This window comes from Tursiops truncatus, chromosome 16 (assembly GCF_011762595.2).
Source record: "Tursiops truncatus isolate mTurTru1 chromosome 16, mTurTru1.mat.Y, whole genome shotgun sequence".
NCBI classification, from domain to species: domain Eukaryota; kingdom Metazoa; phylum Chordata; class Mammalia; order Artiodactyla; family Delphinidae; genus Tursiops; species Tursiops truncatus.
The window spans coordinates 52,922,878-52,934,945 of record NC_047049.1 but is presented as its reverse complement, the minus strand read 5'-3'; the positions used below and the strand labels follow the sequence as shown (position 1 = coordinate 52,934,945).

Here is a 12,068-nt window from a genome sequence, read left to right as displayed (position 1 = left end):
GTTCTGGGGCAGAACCTAGTTCCTTGCTGTTTGTTGTAGAACTGAGGTCCTGTTTCCTTGCTGTCAACCAGGGCTACCCTTAATTCCTGGAGCCTCTCTCTGGTCCTTGCATGTGGCTCCTCTGTCTCAGATCCAGCAACAATGCATTGCATCCTTCTCATGCTTGGAATCTCTCTGACTACTTCTGCCCTCAGCTGGGAGAAGGCTCTGCTTTTAAGGGCTCAGGTAATTACATTGGACCCACTCAGTTTCCCTATTTTAAGTAAATTGATTATCTTGATTACATCTGCAAAATCTCATTTGTCCTTTCTTTTATATGGTTATAAATTATACTTCCTGTTTTTTGGCTTTGCTCAGTAAAAAGATGGCAATTAAAAAAATGTTGAAGTCATCCTAGAGATCCATGTAAAAATGGTGGATTGAGTGGACACACCTAATTTTATTTTATCCTAAAACCCCACAAAAGTTAAGATAAAGGGAATTTTAAAAAAGCAATCAATCTACGAGGACAGGGAGAATGGGAAAGGAAACAACAGCAAGAAAAAATTTGCAAACCAATCATTAGATGGGTGAGGGGCTCAGTTTGAAATGTAGGAGTTGGTGTCACCATATTATTATTTTAGGGGGGTTTGCGGGGGAGGAGCATCAGAGGTGGCTAAATATAAGAATTGTTTGAAAGCAGTTGATGTGGTTAGAGCCCTTTCCTTTCTCAGTGGTGCTTGGTGACTGCTTCTTCCCTTTAGCTGGACATTGGAGATTCCTTCTGCTGAAGGAGAAACCAAGGGCCTGGGAGACTCCAGGTGTTCTGGGAGGTTCATATGAAGACTACCTCCATTCCCCAGCCTTTTATCCCACTTGGCTTCTAAAACACTGACAGCCAGCCCCTTACCTTTCAGGCAGGAGATTAAAAGACACTTCACTGGGGAACCTGACCGGCCTAAGAGGAAAGAACCAAAGATGCTGATGACATCTTTAGCAGATGGCCCAGCCAGATCTCCCTGCACAGAAACTCACCTGCCCAAGAACTCAGGGCTACTAGTCAGTTCTTAGGCATCTATTCTTAGTCATGAGGATTACCAAAGATTGCTAATATCTGAAGAAAGTACCTAACATGAAAGGAAGCAAAACAAGTAGGGGGGAAAAGGCAACTTGAAATAAATATTCTATTTAGAGAGAATATTTTGAAAAAAATTAGACATTTTCTCAGAGAGATAAGAGAAATATTATATCTATGAAATATGAATAGGATACTCTACAAAAGGAACATTTAGAAAACAAAAAAGTATTAAAAGTTTAAAAGAGTAAAAGCAGAGCAAAAATATCAGAATTATTAGAATAATTAGAATTATTATAAAGTTGAAAGAGTCTTCCAGAAAATAGACAAGAAAGATGAAGAGATGGATAATAGAGCAGAAGAGGTAAGAAATTTAAGGAATCAGCCCGGGTTCCCATATCCATTAATATAGGAGCTGCAGAAGGAGAGAACAGAGAAAAATGCAAGTGGGAAAAATCATCCAGAAAAAAATTTCCTAGAAAGATATAGGTTTCCATATTGTATGGACTCATCAGATGTTGAGCCAAGTGGATGAAGATAGACCAGTACCCTGAAATGTCAGTGTGCTGGGGAGAAAGGGATGATCCTACAAGTTTACAGAGAGAAAGGAACAGGTTAAACACAAAGATCAGGAATCCGAGTGGTTTCAGCCTTCTCAATACCCTGGATTATAGGTAGGGCGACGCCTTCATTATTCTCAGTAGAATTGACTCCCAACCTAGAACTCTATACACAGCCAAACTTTTATTCAGAAATGAAGGTAAAATAAAGATGTTTTCAGACATACAGGGTCTGAAAAACTTCCCTTTTGCCCTGAAGATTTCCTCCACAAAGGTGAACGAAGACTGGCTCTCTCGTAGGCTGTATTCCAAATGAGGCAAAAGGGAGTTCTGGGACCCAGTCCAGATTAAAGCCGCTCAGAGGATTCCAGGAGAGGTTCCTTCTGGAAGAAGAACTAGAAGTAGGACATCTTATGTGAGTGAACTTATTGAGAGGAGATTTGGACAACTGGCATTGAATTGGGGGTTGACTATTAATAAATTCATAGAAAATTAAACAAACAGAAAAATAAGAATTATTAACTCCAGAGAACAAAAAGTTGTCTAGGAAAAGTAATCATGGTAAGACAAACATATCATATACAGAAATTTCTAAGGGATATTTGGGAAGTTAACGTCAAGACCAGCTAGAAGTTGAGGGAGTCCCTGGAAAGGGCAAGGCCTGGCCTTGCGATCTGGGATCTGCTGTTTTTCTCAACACAGCTTTTACAGTCGCTGATTCGTAGATTATGTGCAGGGACAATTTTGAAAAAAATTAAAGCAACAGCAAATCTAGAACACATGGCCTGTGACAAGGGGAAGTCCTGTTTCACAAAACTCAGGGGTGCATGTAACTATGTGTGCCCTGGATTGATTGTTAAATGTGCTTCTTACTGTGGGCCATCGTAAAAAATTTGAAAGCCATTGACTTCTCATTGCCAGTTCCCTTTGCACACTTCTGAATTGTCCAAGTATTTTACAGTTGAGCGTGTGCTACTTTTTAAATTAAATAAAGTGGTGGGAGGAAGAGGGAAGAGGAAGGAATCTTACAAGTTAATATTATCCCAAAGTAGACGAGCCCTGTTTACTTTGCCTACAGAGGTCATCACACTTGGGGGGCCAGCATCCTCCACCAGCAGTGGCCTCTGTTTATTCTTTTAAATTTTATTTATTTTATTTTTTTATAAATGTATTTATTTATTTATTTTTGGCTGCATTGGGTCTTTGTTGCTGCGTGCCAGCTTTCTCTAGTTGGGGCGAGTGGGGGCTACTCATCGTTGCGGTGCACAGGCTTCTCATCGCGGTGGCTTCTCTTGTTGCGGAGCACAGGCTCTAGGCACGTGGGCTTCAGTAGTTGTGGCACGCAGGCTCAGTAGTTGTGGCACGCAGGCTCAGTAGTTGTGGTGCACGGGCTTAGTTGCTCCACGGCATGTGGGATCTTCCCGGACCAGGGCTCGAACCTGCGTCCCCTGCATTGGCAGGCGGATTCTTAACCACTGCACCACCAGGGAAGACCCTCAGTTTATATTTTTAATACAAAGGTGGTAATGGTAAGTGCGATGATGAAAACCTTTTTAGAAAATCACTTGTATGTCTACCAACCCATGAAACCATTTTCACGCTTTTAGTTTCCACTTTGACCTTTGACCGCATGCTTACAAATTGTTTCATAATTGCAAACCAGCATGTTTAGATTTCATACTGAACTCATATTGTTTTTCTTCTTTTGGTTTCTTTTCTTGAGGCAAATTCTGAGTCATGAGTTTACTGGATTAAGGGTCTGACTTTTTTTTTTTTGAATTTGAATGTCTGTAACTGTATTGCTTACCAAAGAGTTAGTAACAGTTTACTCCCATGCCAGCAAGGTATGCATGCACTAGCCTCACCGTGGCTTGCCAGCAATAGTGGTGGTGATTTTGTTAAACTAAAAAGTGTAAAACACTATCTGCGGGTTGTCTTTAAGTTTCATTTCCAGTGACTATGAATATTTTTCCATTTATGAATTGTATTGTCCTTCCATTTCAGTATAACGCCCGTATCCTTTGTCTGTTTGTCTAAAACTAGGATCTTTTGTTAAGTATGAATTTTTTGTTTTCTTTTTTTTTGACATAGAAAATAAACTCATGTTCACCAAAGGGGAAAGGGGGTGGGGGACGGATAAATTAGGAGTTCGGGATTAGCAGATACAAACTAGTACATATAAAATAGACAAACAACAAGGTCCTACTGTATAGCACAGGGAACTATATTCAATATCCTGCAATAAACCATAATGGAAAATATCCTGCAATAAACCATAATGGAAAATTACCTTGCTGTACAGCAGAAACTAACACAACTTTGTAAATCGACTAAAGTATGAATTTTTATATGTTGCAGATAGTATTTACCCTTTGTCATAATAGCTGCAGCTGCAGGTAGCTTATCATTTGTGTTTCCTTTTTAATTTTAATGTTACTTTTAATTGTATGGGAATTTAAAAACTTACCTGTTTTATATTGATATTTTTGTACTTTTGATTGTGTTTTCCTGTTGGCTCAAAAGTGAAGGAGATTGGTGCGTGTGTGTGTGCGTGTGCGTGTGTGTACATGTAGCCTTTAATATTTAGATTGGTTTTAGTGTGTTATTCAGTTCCTCTCTGATCGCAAACGAGCTATCTCAACACTTAAAATAATTCTGACTTTCCCCCTTGTTTTAAGAAGTTGATGTTTTGACAAACACATGCCTCCTATTTGCCACAAATGCTTTATTCTGTTTTGATAACTTTTGGAGTTGAGACAGTTTGTGGACTTCGAATTAAATTTTTCTGATAATTGTTTTCTATGCAAAAACCACAAAATAGCTTTTGGAGATTCTTCTCAATTGTGGTGGTTAATTAGTATTTGTGAAAAGTTTATTCATCTTCTGTTAGGAGGCAAAGTTCTTAGTCTGTGTATGTATTTTAGGGTAAATGGTCTTGGTGTTAATTGGTCAGCTGGTAGAGAGCTGAGTTCTGCCTTCCTCTGACGTGACTAGGGTTACCAAAGAAGGTGAGAAGTCAGGGACCACAGTCACTCTGGAGTTACTTTGGCTAACTTTTGGGTCAGATCTGGTTTTGGTTTCAGCGCCGCTGTCCTCATCGCCTTCTGTTCTTTGGTCCTTGGTAAATTTCGGGTAACACCTCAGGCTGGTGTCTGCGGAGCACTCCACAGTCTTTTCTCCTTCACTGAGGTTCTGAAGCTGCCAAGCCAGACCTCAGATGCTCATTGGCTTCATTCCCCCCCAAACCCAAGGCCCTGCGTTGGAGGATGTGGCTTAGGCTAGGGTCCAAACAGGTCTAACTGTTACCGCCTTGCATTTAAATTCTGGGACTTGCCTGTGTGGAGACCTGGATCTTCTGGCTGAAGTTCAGGACCTGCTTCTCCACCTCCTGGTCCCAGAACAGAGTGAGCAGGTCAGGAGTGAGAGGCAGCCTTTCCTCCCTGCTCCTTAGGTGAAGTATGGGCTGGGGTCACTCTCCTCACCTCCTGGTTCGTTGAGTGCCTTCTCTTCCCATGGGGAGGAGGAATAAACAAGTGGGTGAAGAAAGACTAAACGGTTTCCTGTCAACAGTTTCCTCTTCTGTGGGTTGGAATGGGGAAATAAGTGTCATTGAGACACCCTGCTCCAAGACCTCATGAGGTTATTTTGGTCCAACACAAATGGCACAGTCCTCATGCGAGTGCTCTGGCGGGGGAGGGGGGTGGCGGGCATGTAAGGGGACATATCTGAGTGTGACACACCATCTGATGGATGATTAGGGTGTTTCTCTCTGATCATTCCCTGGCATGGACCTGGCTGGTATAGTTTCGAGTGTTTAAGTTACCAGGGAGTGAGGGCTTGGGGTTTACGTCATGGTTGTTGAGATTCTCCGGGTGTGGGTTCGGACCCTGACATCTGTGAAAGCAGAGTTATTTCCTGGTTGTGAGTCTTTGTTGGGGTGAGACCCTGGGAGCCCAGTGGAGGAGAGGGGAGCAGATGGTGAGAAAAGCAGCCCGCTGCAGAGAATCCACATTCCAGAGCACAGGCTCCCTGCAGCCTGTGTGCCAAGGAGATCCCTGTGGCCTTTCCATGTTCTCCCTGCTTACCTGGCTGGAGCTGAAGGAGACCAGGGATCTCTCCATGGAGAGTCCCTGTGTCACCTCAGGGTCATCGTTTTTCAGAGGCCCTGGGCAAGCGGGTAGGGATGAGGTCTGCAGTGCTGTGGAAAGCATACAGGCCAGTGCTAATTAGCTGGCTTCTTTGTGGAGCCAAGACCAAGGAGAAAGAAGGGAACCTGGCTTTGTTTACTGCTTCAGAGCTCTGGGGAGAGCTCTTTACTATGCTTAGGTTAAATGATGTCCAAGGAGCGCCCTCTTGGATTCCCGAACATTCGGGTACCATGCCTGAGCAGCCCTCCCCAGTCTCTGGGGCCCAGTTCCATGGAGGGCACGGCCATCCACTTTCTGGCTTCTTTAGGATGCACAGATGGGGAGGTGCATTTGGCCTTCCAGGGAGCAGGATTGTCTTGTCCATACAAAGAACGGGGTTTCTACCACTTAAACATTTTTCTGCCTCATAGGTCATTTCCAGCCAAGCTGGCTGTTCTCTGTCTTAAACTTACTTGAGTTTTAGATTAAAAAAATTTTTCCTGTGTGGATTAATTCACTCATCTGCAGCTAGGAAGACAAACCAGTGCTTTGGGGTTTTGTAATCTGCAAAACACAAGTGGGTGAATTTTGGTTACTTTTAGTTAATTCCTTACCAGGAGCCATGACTACTGCATTCCCAGTCTCTGTGCTGCAAATACAGCTGACAAGGTCCTTCCACCTTTGCAAGATCCCCAGAGGGACTACAGCCTTCTGTGCCCAAGCTGATACCTCGTCCATTAGGCATGGCAGGAATCACCTGGGGAATTTGTCAAAACTGGAGATTCTTGGCCCCAACCCAGACCTGCTTATCAGAATCTCCAGAAATCTGTGTTTGGAGTAAGTCATTTTGATGCTGCCGGCTGATCTCCTGTGACATTAGGAATCAGTCGTTAAGGCCCCATTTTAGTTGAGGATGCTGAGGCCCTGAGAGGCAGACGCTTGCCCAGGTCAGGTCATGTCGCTGAAGGAAGGAATCTCTGCCTGAGAGCTCCTTTTCCTCTCCCTGCAGCCACCCTGTGCGGCCCAGGCTGTGTTCAGGCCTCCTGTGTGTCCTTGTGTCCAGTATTGTCCCTCATTACCTGGGGCTGTGTTCACACGCATTCTCGGAGGGCAGTTTTGCTCTGCTGGTGGGATGGGGAAGTGGGCATGGGGCTGCTGGGTCACTGCCCCTACCTGGCTGGGTTTGAGGCCAGGCCGGCCTGCACTCCCAGCTGGGCCTTGACCACGCTCCCATTGCTCCTGGAGGGAGGGGAGCCAGTGGATGGTGGTGTCCAGGCTCTGCCTGTTGGTTCTGCTCTGTGGGAAGGATGGTGGAGCAGTCAGAGCACCCGTTTCCAGAAGGATGTGGTTTTCATGTCCCTGCTTGGCAACACTTTCTCAGAACGTTACAGACCAGTGGCCAGGCCACCGAGGCCACCTTACAGGAAGGGATTTTGCCGTTGCGGGTGGTTTGTCTCCCCACTGCCAGAGTAGCCTTGTTCGTTTTTGCCTTAGGCTCTGGGTTACATCTTGTTCCTCTCCTCACCCTGGGGAGTGGGGCGAATAGGGGGTGGGGGGGAGCGTTCCCCGTGAGCCTTAGATCCCACCCTGGGAGTCAGCTTGGGGCAGGCACCTGCCTCCTTCCCCACCATTCAGCCACTGTTTGACAGGAGGGGATAATGGAGGAGTTAAGGGTTCACCTAGGTTGCCATTGGGGTTCAAAAAGGAACATTGTAAAGGTGGACCAGGCCCTCGGAATTCACTCCCGTTTGAGGGCACCCTTGTTTGTGCAGGCTTTAGCGGATGGACACAGATGAAAAAGAGTGGCCCCTCCTTCACCCTGTGCAGTTCAGTGTTCTGTAATCCAAGCTTTACTGCAGCCCCAAGAGGCCAAAACAGTGGTCCTGGTAGGTGGGAGGTTAGGCAGAGGAAGGGGCAATGGGGTGAGGGCTGGCTGCTGTGGGCTCACAGGATCTCCCTGCCCGGGAGATCTGCCTTCCTTACCCTTTGAGGGTGAGCTTGGGAGGTTGTCTCAGAAAATGTTAGATGAACAAATATGGCTTTTCCTGACTGGTCACTGTTAAGTCACGTCCAGACCTGCCCTTTCATCTCTTCTTCCTAAACGCGGCTCTCAGTGGTCAAGCCCTCATTTCTTCCTTTGGTTCCCTCAACTCCTGGCTGCTCTGCCCCAGGTAGCCGTGGGTGGAAAGAATGTGGACTGTGGGGAACCCCCAACCTCCCCCCCTGCCCCCGCCTTGGTTTAGATCCTGGGCCCTGTTGTTTTTGTCTTGCTGTTGGGCAAGTCACATGACCTTTCTGAACTCCTGTTTCCCCATCAGGAAGTGGGGATATCAACCCAATGGAGAGGTGATGAGATAATGTTTGGGAAGGTTCCCAGCAGAAGTCCTGGTATTTAGAACACACTTTTTAAAAATCACCGTTCTCCATTCTTTCAAAAATTCTCCTCTTATTCTTTTGGCTGTTTATGGAAAGTTGACTTCACCTGATTTTTGTCTAACCTGTAGCTGCCATTGATAGTAAACCCACGTCTGGACTAGTAAAAGAGCACAGGGGACAATTTGGGGATTTCTGGAGCCTGAGTCTGTATCTTGCCTTTGCTCTTTCCTTGGGGAGCAGGTTTTGGGGAGATGTTTCCAAATTGAACCAGCTGTCTCATCACTCCTCCTCTCTCCACAGATCCTGCTTCTCAGAAGATGCACTATTATAGATACTCCAACGCCGAGGTCAGCTGCTGGTACAAGTACCTCCTTTTCAGCTACAACATCATCTTCTGGGTGAGTGGATGAGAGCAGCCATGTTCCCTGGCGTAGTCCTTAATTAGTAAATCATGCTTCTTCATGTTCTTTTGATTTGCCAGAGCCCCGTGAGGCTCTGGGTGAGGTGGCTGACAGTCAGGGTCCTGCCCTCATGAAACCAGTGACAAGTATTGGGTTGACCAAAAAGTTTGTTCAAAAAACTGGAAAATCCAGTTCCGTTCAAAACGGAAAAACCAGAACAAACTTTTTGGCCAACCCAATAAATTATAAAGTAGACCGTCAGGTGCTGTGATGGGGAAGGCCAAGGTGATTGAAGACTAGATTAAGGGGCCCTACCCCAACCGTGGGGGTTTAGGAAGATGGGGCTCTGACCCAGATGCGTGTCGGTTTCCCTCCATCCACACCCCAGGAATGCCCCAATGAGACATCAGCTGCCGGGTCCTCTGTGCACATTGGACTGTGGGCCAGGCCTTGTCCTGGGCTCTGGGAGGTAAGGGTGGACAAGGGGAGTAAACTCTGTCCTTGTGGTGCTGGTGTTCAATCAGAAGGGGTGTTAGCCTACTGAGCCTCAGAGCAGGGAGGGGGAAGCTGCTTGGCCAGGGTGGTTGGGAAGCACATTCTAAGGAGAGGTGGCTTGTAGGCTGAGACCTGAGTACTAGTGAAGACACAGCTATATGGGGTCTTGGGAAGAAAGCTCCAGGTAGGGAGAGCAGCATGTGCAGAGGTCCTGAGGCAGGAATGAACTTGGCATGTGCAAGAAGCAAAAAGAAGGGCATGTGGCTGGAGCTGAGTGAGTACAGGGCACAGGGGACACAGGTGAGGATGCGGGCATGAAGAAGCCAGGTCATGCAGGACTGTGTGGTTCCCAGTAAGTAGCTGGAATTCTACTTCTGTCAGTAACTCTTGGTAGGTTATAAGTTGGATGGTATCATCTGATTTTGGAGTGATTCTGCAGAGTGAAGGCATGGATGGTGGTCCTAGGTTCTGAGATGGGCATTTGGGGCAGAAGGGTTTGAATGGTCTCTTAGCCAGCCACATGGACATGTCAGTGTCCCGTACCAGTGGCCATCCTGGAGATGAAAGTCTTGGCCACCATCAGAGGAAGGGGTGACCAGATCATCGAAGGAGAGTGTATTGACTGAGGAGAGGAGGGGTCTGAATATTGAGGTGGGGATGCTAGAGGTGGGGTTGAGGAGGAAAGTCCTCTCCAAAGTTGGCTGTGAGTGAGTCTCCAAAGTTGGCTGTGAGTGAGTGAGTGGCCTGAGGTAAAAGGAAGACCAGGAGATTTTGTGTCGTGGAAGCCTTGAGAGGAACCCCTTCATGTAGAGAGGAGTAGGATGAGGACAGAAAATTGACATTGGCTTTGACAAGGTGGAGGGTATGACCTTGACCAGAACTGCTGGGGATGGAAACCCACCTGGAGTTGGTCCAGGAGCCCATGGGACATGAGAAAGTGGAGACCAGTGACTCATGACAGTTCTTTCAAGGACTCTTACCTTAAAGAGGAGCAATGGGTACTGGCTGGAACTGGTCAAGGGGTTAAGGGAGATATCAGAGCATGTCAGTGGCATTGGTCCAGGGGGAGGCAGACATTGATTCTGTGCAGGAGAGCACGGTGACATGACCGTGCACAGAGGGTTTTAAAACCTCATTTAATACAAGCGTCGAGTCTGCAGCTAGTGTCTGGGTGGGGCCTGATGGAGAAGGAGGGACAGGATAAGTGGTCATGATGCCACATTTGCCTCTACTGAGGATTTTGGCATTTCCTATTTGGACTGGAACTTTTGACATCGAGGCCGACTTACCAGGATCTCTCAGCCTTTCACCCTTGTTTTTCCAGCATCACCCCCTGATGATTTATCTCAAAGTTTGGGGAGTTTTCTGTCCTGGAGAAGTAGGGTGGGATTCAGTGGCTTGGCCATTCACCGCAGGACTTTTCTGGTGCCCAGACAACCTTTCACCAGCAGCCTCATTATTGCCCCTGAGGTAGGGCAGTGCTGGTCATTTGAGGTGGTTCCTGTGGGCCCCTCCTAATGGGAGGACTGTGGTTGCCCCTTCCCTAAGATGTGTGGCTTCTCAGACCTGCATTGCTCCCTGTCTGGAGGAGAGCCTTCTGGCCTCACCTGGAGTCCCCAGCCCCCAGCCAGGTGCACAGTTGAGGGCCACCTGGCTTAGGCAGGTGGTTTGACACTTTAGACACTTTGTCCACCCTCCTGTTGTACCCCTTGCCCGGTGGCCCGCTGTGCTTGCTTGGCCTTACATCCCGACCTCTGACTCTCATCCTGATTTTTGCATCTGGGGTGAAACTCTCCTGCTGCTGCTGTGGCCCAGGGCCCTGGTAATCTCTGTTTCTTCAGAGCGTCTTCGGGATAGATTCTTTGCTCTTGGGAAGCTTTACTAACTTGCCCAATATAATACATTTGCAGCACCAGATTCACATAGCAGAGTTCATGAATCCAGAATTGTAGCAAGTCTGCTTGGTGATTCAAGGGGGCTACAGCGTTATCGGAGTTTTGCAGAATTGGCAGTGTCTGTGGTCGAGAGTTAATCATTATTCAGTTAGTGTGCACTGGGGCAGAACAGGACAGGACAAACAGGAACAGTCAGGAAAACGAGGCATGAGAGCTCTGTTGGGAAAATGAGAGGGGGAGGCTGCCCGGCCCCTCCCTGCTGGGTTCTAGGCGGCGATTTGCTGTCTTCATCTGCACAGGAGCTGGGAATGTGGAATGAGGCTTGGGAATTGGGGCGCAGAGCCCTTAGGGAAGTGCATGGTGCAGCGGGGGTTCCTGGGTGCCAGTCTGGACTCTCAACCTGAGCTGATTTCTTTGTGAAATACTGCTGTCACCTGCCTGCTGCCTGCCTCACAAGGTTGTTGAAAATGAGTAAGATGATGTGCCAAGCCCTTACCTCTTCAGAGAAGTTTTCTTCTTTAAATGGAGAAAATACAAAAGTAGAGGAATATAATGAACCCCCCACCCCGGCTGCCATGTTCCCATCAGCTAGCTTCAGAAGTTACCAACTCAGCCTATCATGTTTAATTTATATCTTCCCCCACCTTGGATTATTTTGAAGCAAAGCACAGATGGATCATTTTGCAGAGAGTTTTTGTTTGGTTTCGATGAATTAACAGTGAGAAAGCGGAGCAGAAGGATGACAGCCTTGACGGTGGACTTGGGCTCCTTAGGCAGGTTTGAATATGCAGAAGCAACCTGTTGAATTCTTTGACCAATTCTAGGTGCTGGAACAAGCAGAGGTTTTATTTAACAGTTTGCTCCACCCAGAATTATTTTCACAGTAACGTTCTTTATAGCAAACACCTGTAGCACTCTAACCGTTTTTTTGTGTTTTTTCTTTTTAAGCTGTCTCCTTCCAACTTCAAGGCCGAGATTTTTCCAAGGGACCATTAATACTTGCTTGAGGCGAGAGATGTGGATGCCCGCAGTGTTTGTGTGTGTTCTGAACTGCATGTTTTACTGGGTGTACATGGAGCTGGGCTTCCTGGGGATCTTATCACAGGGATGTCAGGAAAATGCTGCCACCACAGCCTTTTGAGGGCACTAGCACTAGCACT

The 12,068-nt window shown here is 46.8% G+C and overlaps 1 protein-coding gene and 1 long non-coding RNA gene across 6 annotated transcripts in view; one reads left to right on the top strand and one right to left on the bottom strand.

The window, feature by feature from the left end:
• TSPAN14 (tetraspanin 14) overlaps positions 1–12,068 on the top strand; it is a 55,154-nt gene that overhangs the window by 18,352 nt on the left and 24,734 nt on the right. For all 5 annotated transcript variants that reach the window (XM_033842460.2, XM_033842459.2, XM_033842455.2 and 2 more), the window contains exon 2: positions 8,418–8,515. In XM_033842460.2, the coding sequence (XP_033698351.1) occupies positions 8,435–8,515 (81 nt within the window). In that variant the 5' untranslated portion in view covers positions 8,418–8,434. The remainder of the gene's footprint in view (positions 1–8,417; positions 8,516–12,068) is intronic.
• Positions 1,784–5,091, bottom strand: LOC141276660 (uncharacterized). Its single transcript, XR_012326556.1, has 2 exons — positions 4,949–5,091; positions 1,784–2,009 (listed from the first exon to the last, which is right to left on the bottom strand). It is a non-coding gene; the product is annotated as an uncharacterized lncRNA (long non-coding RNA).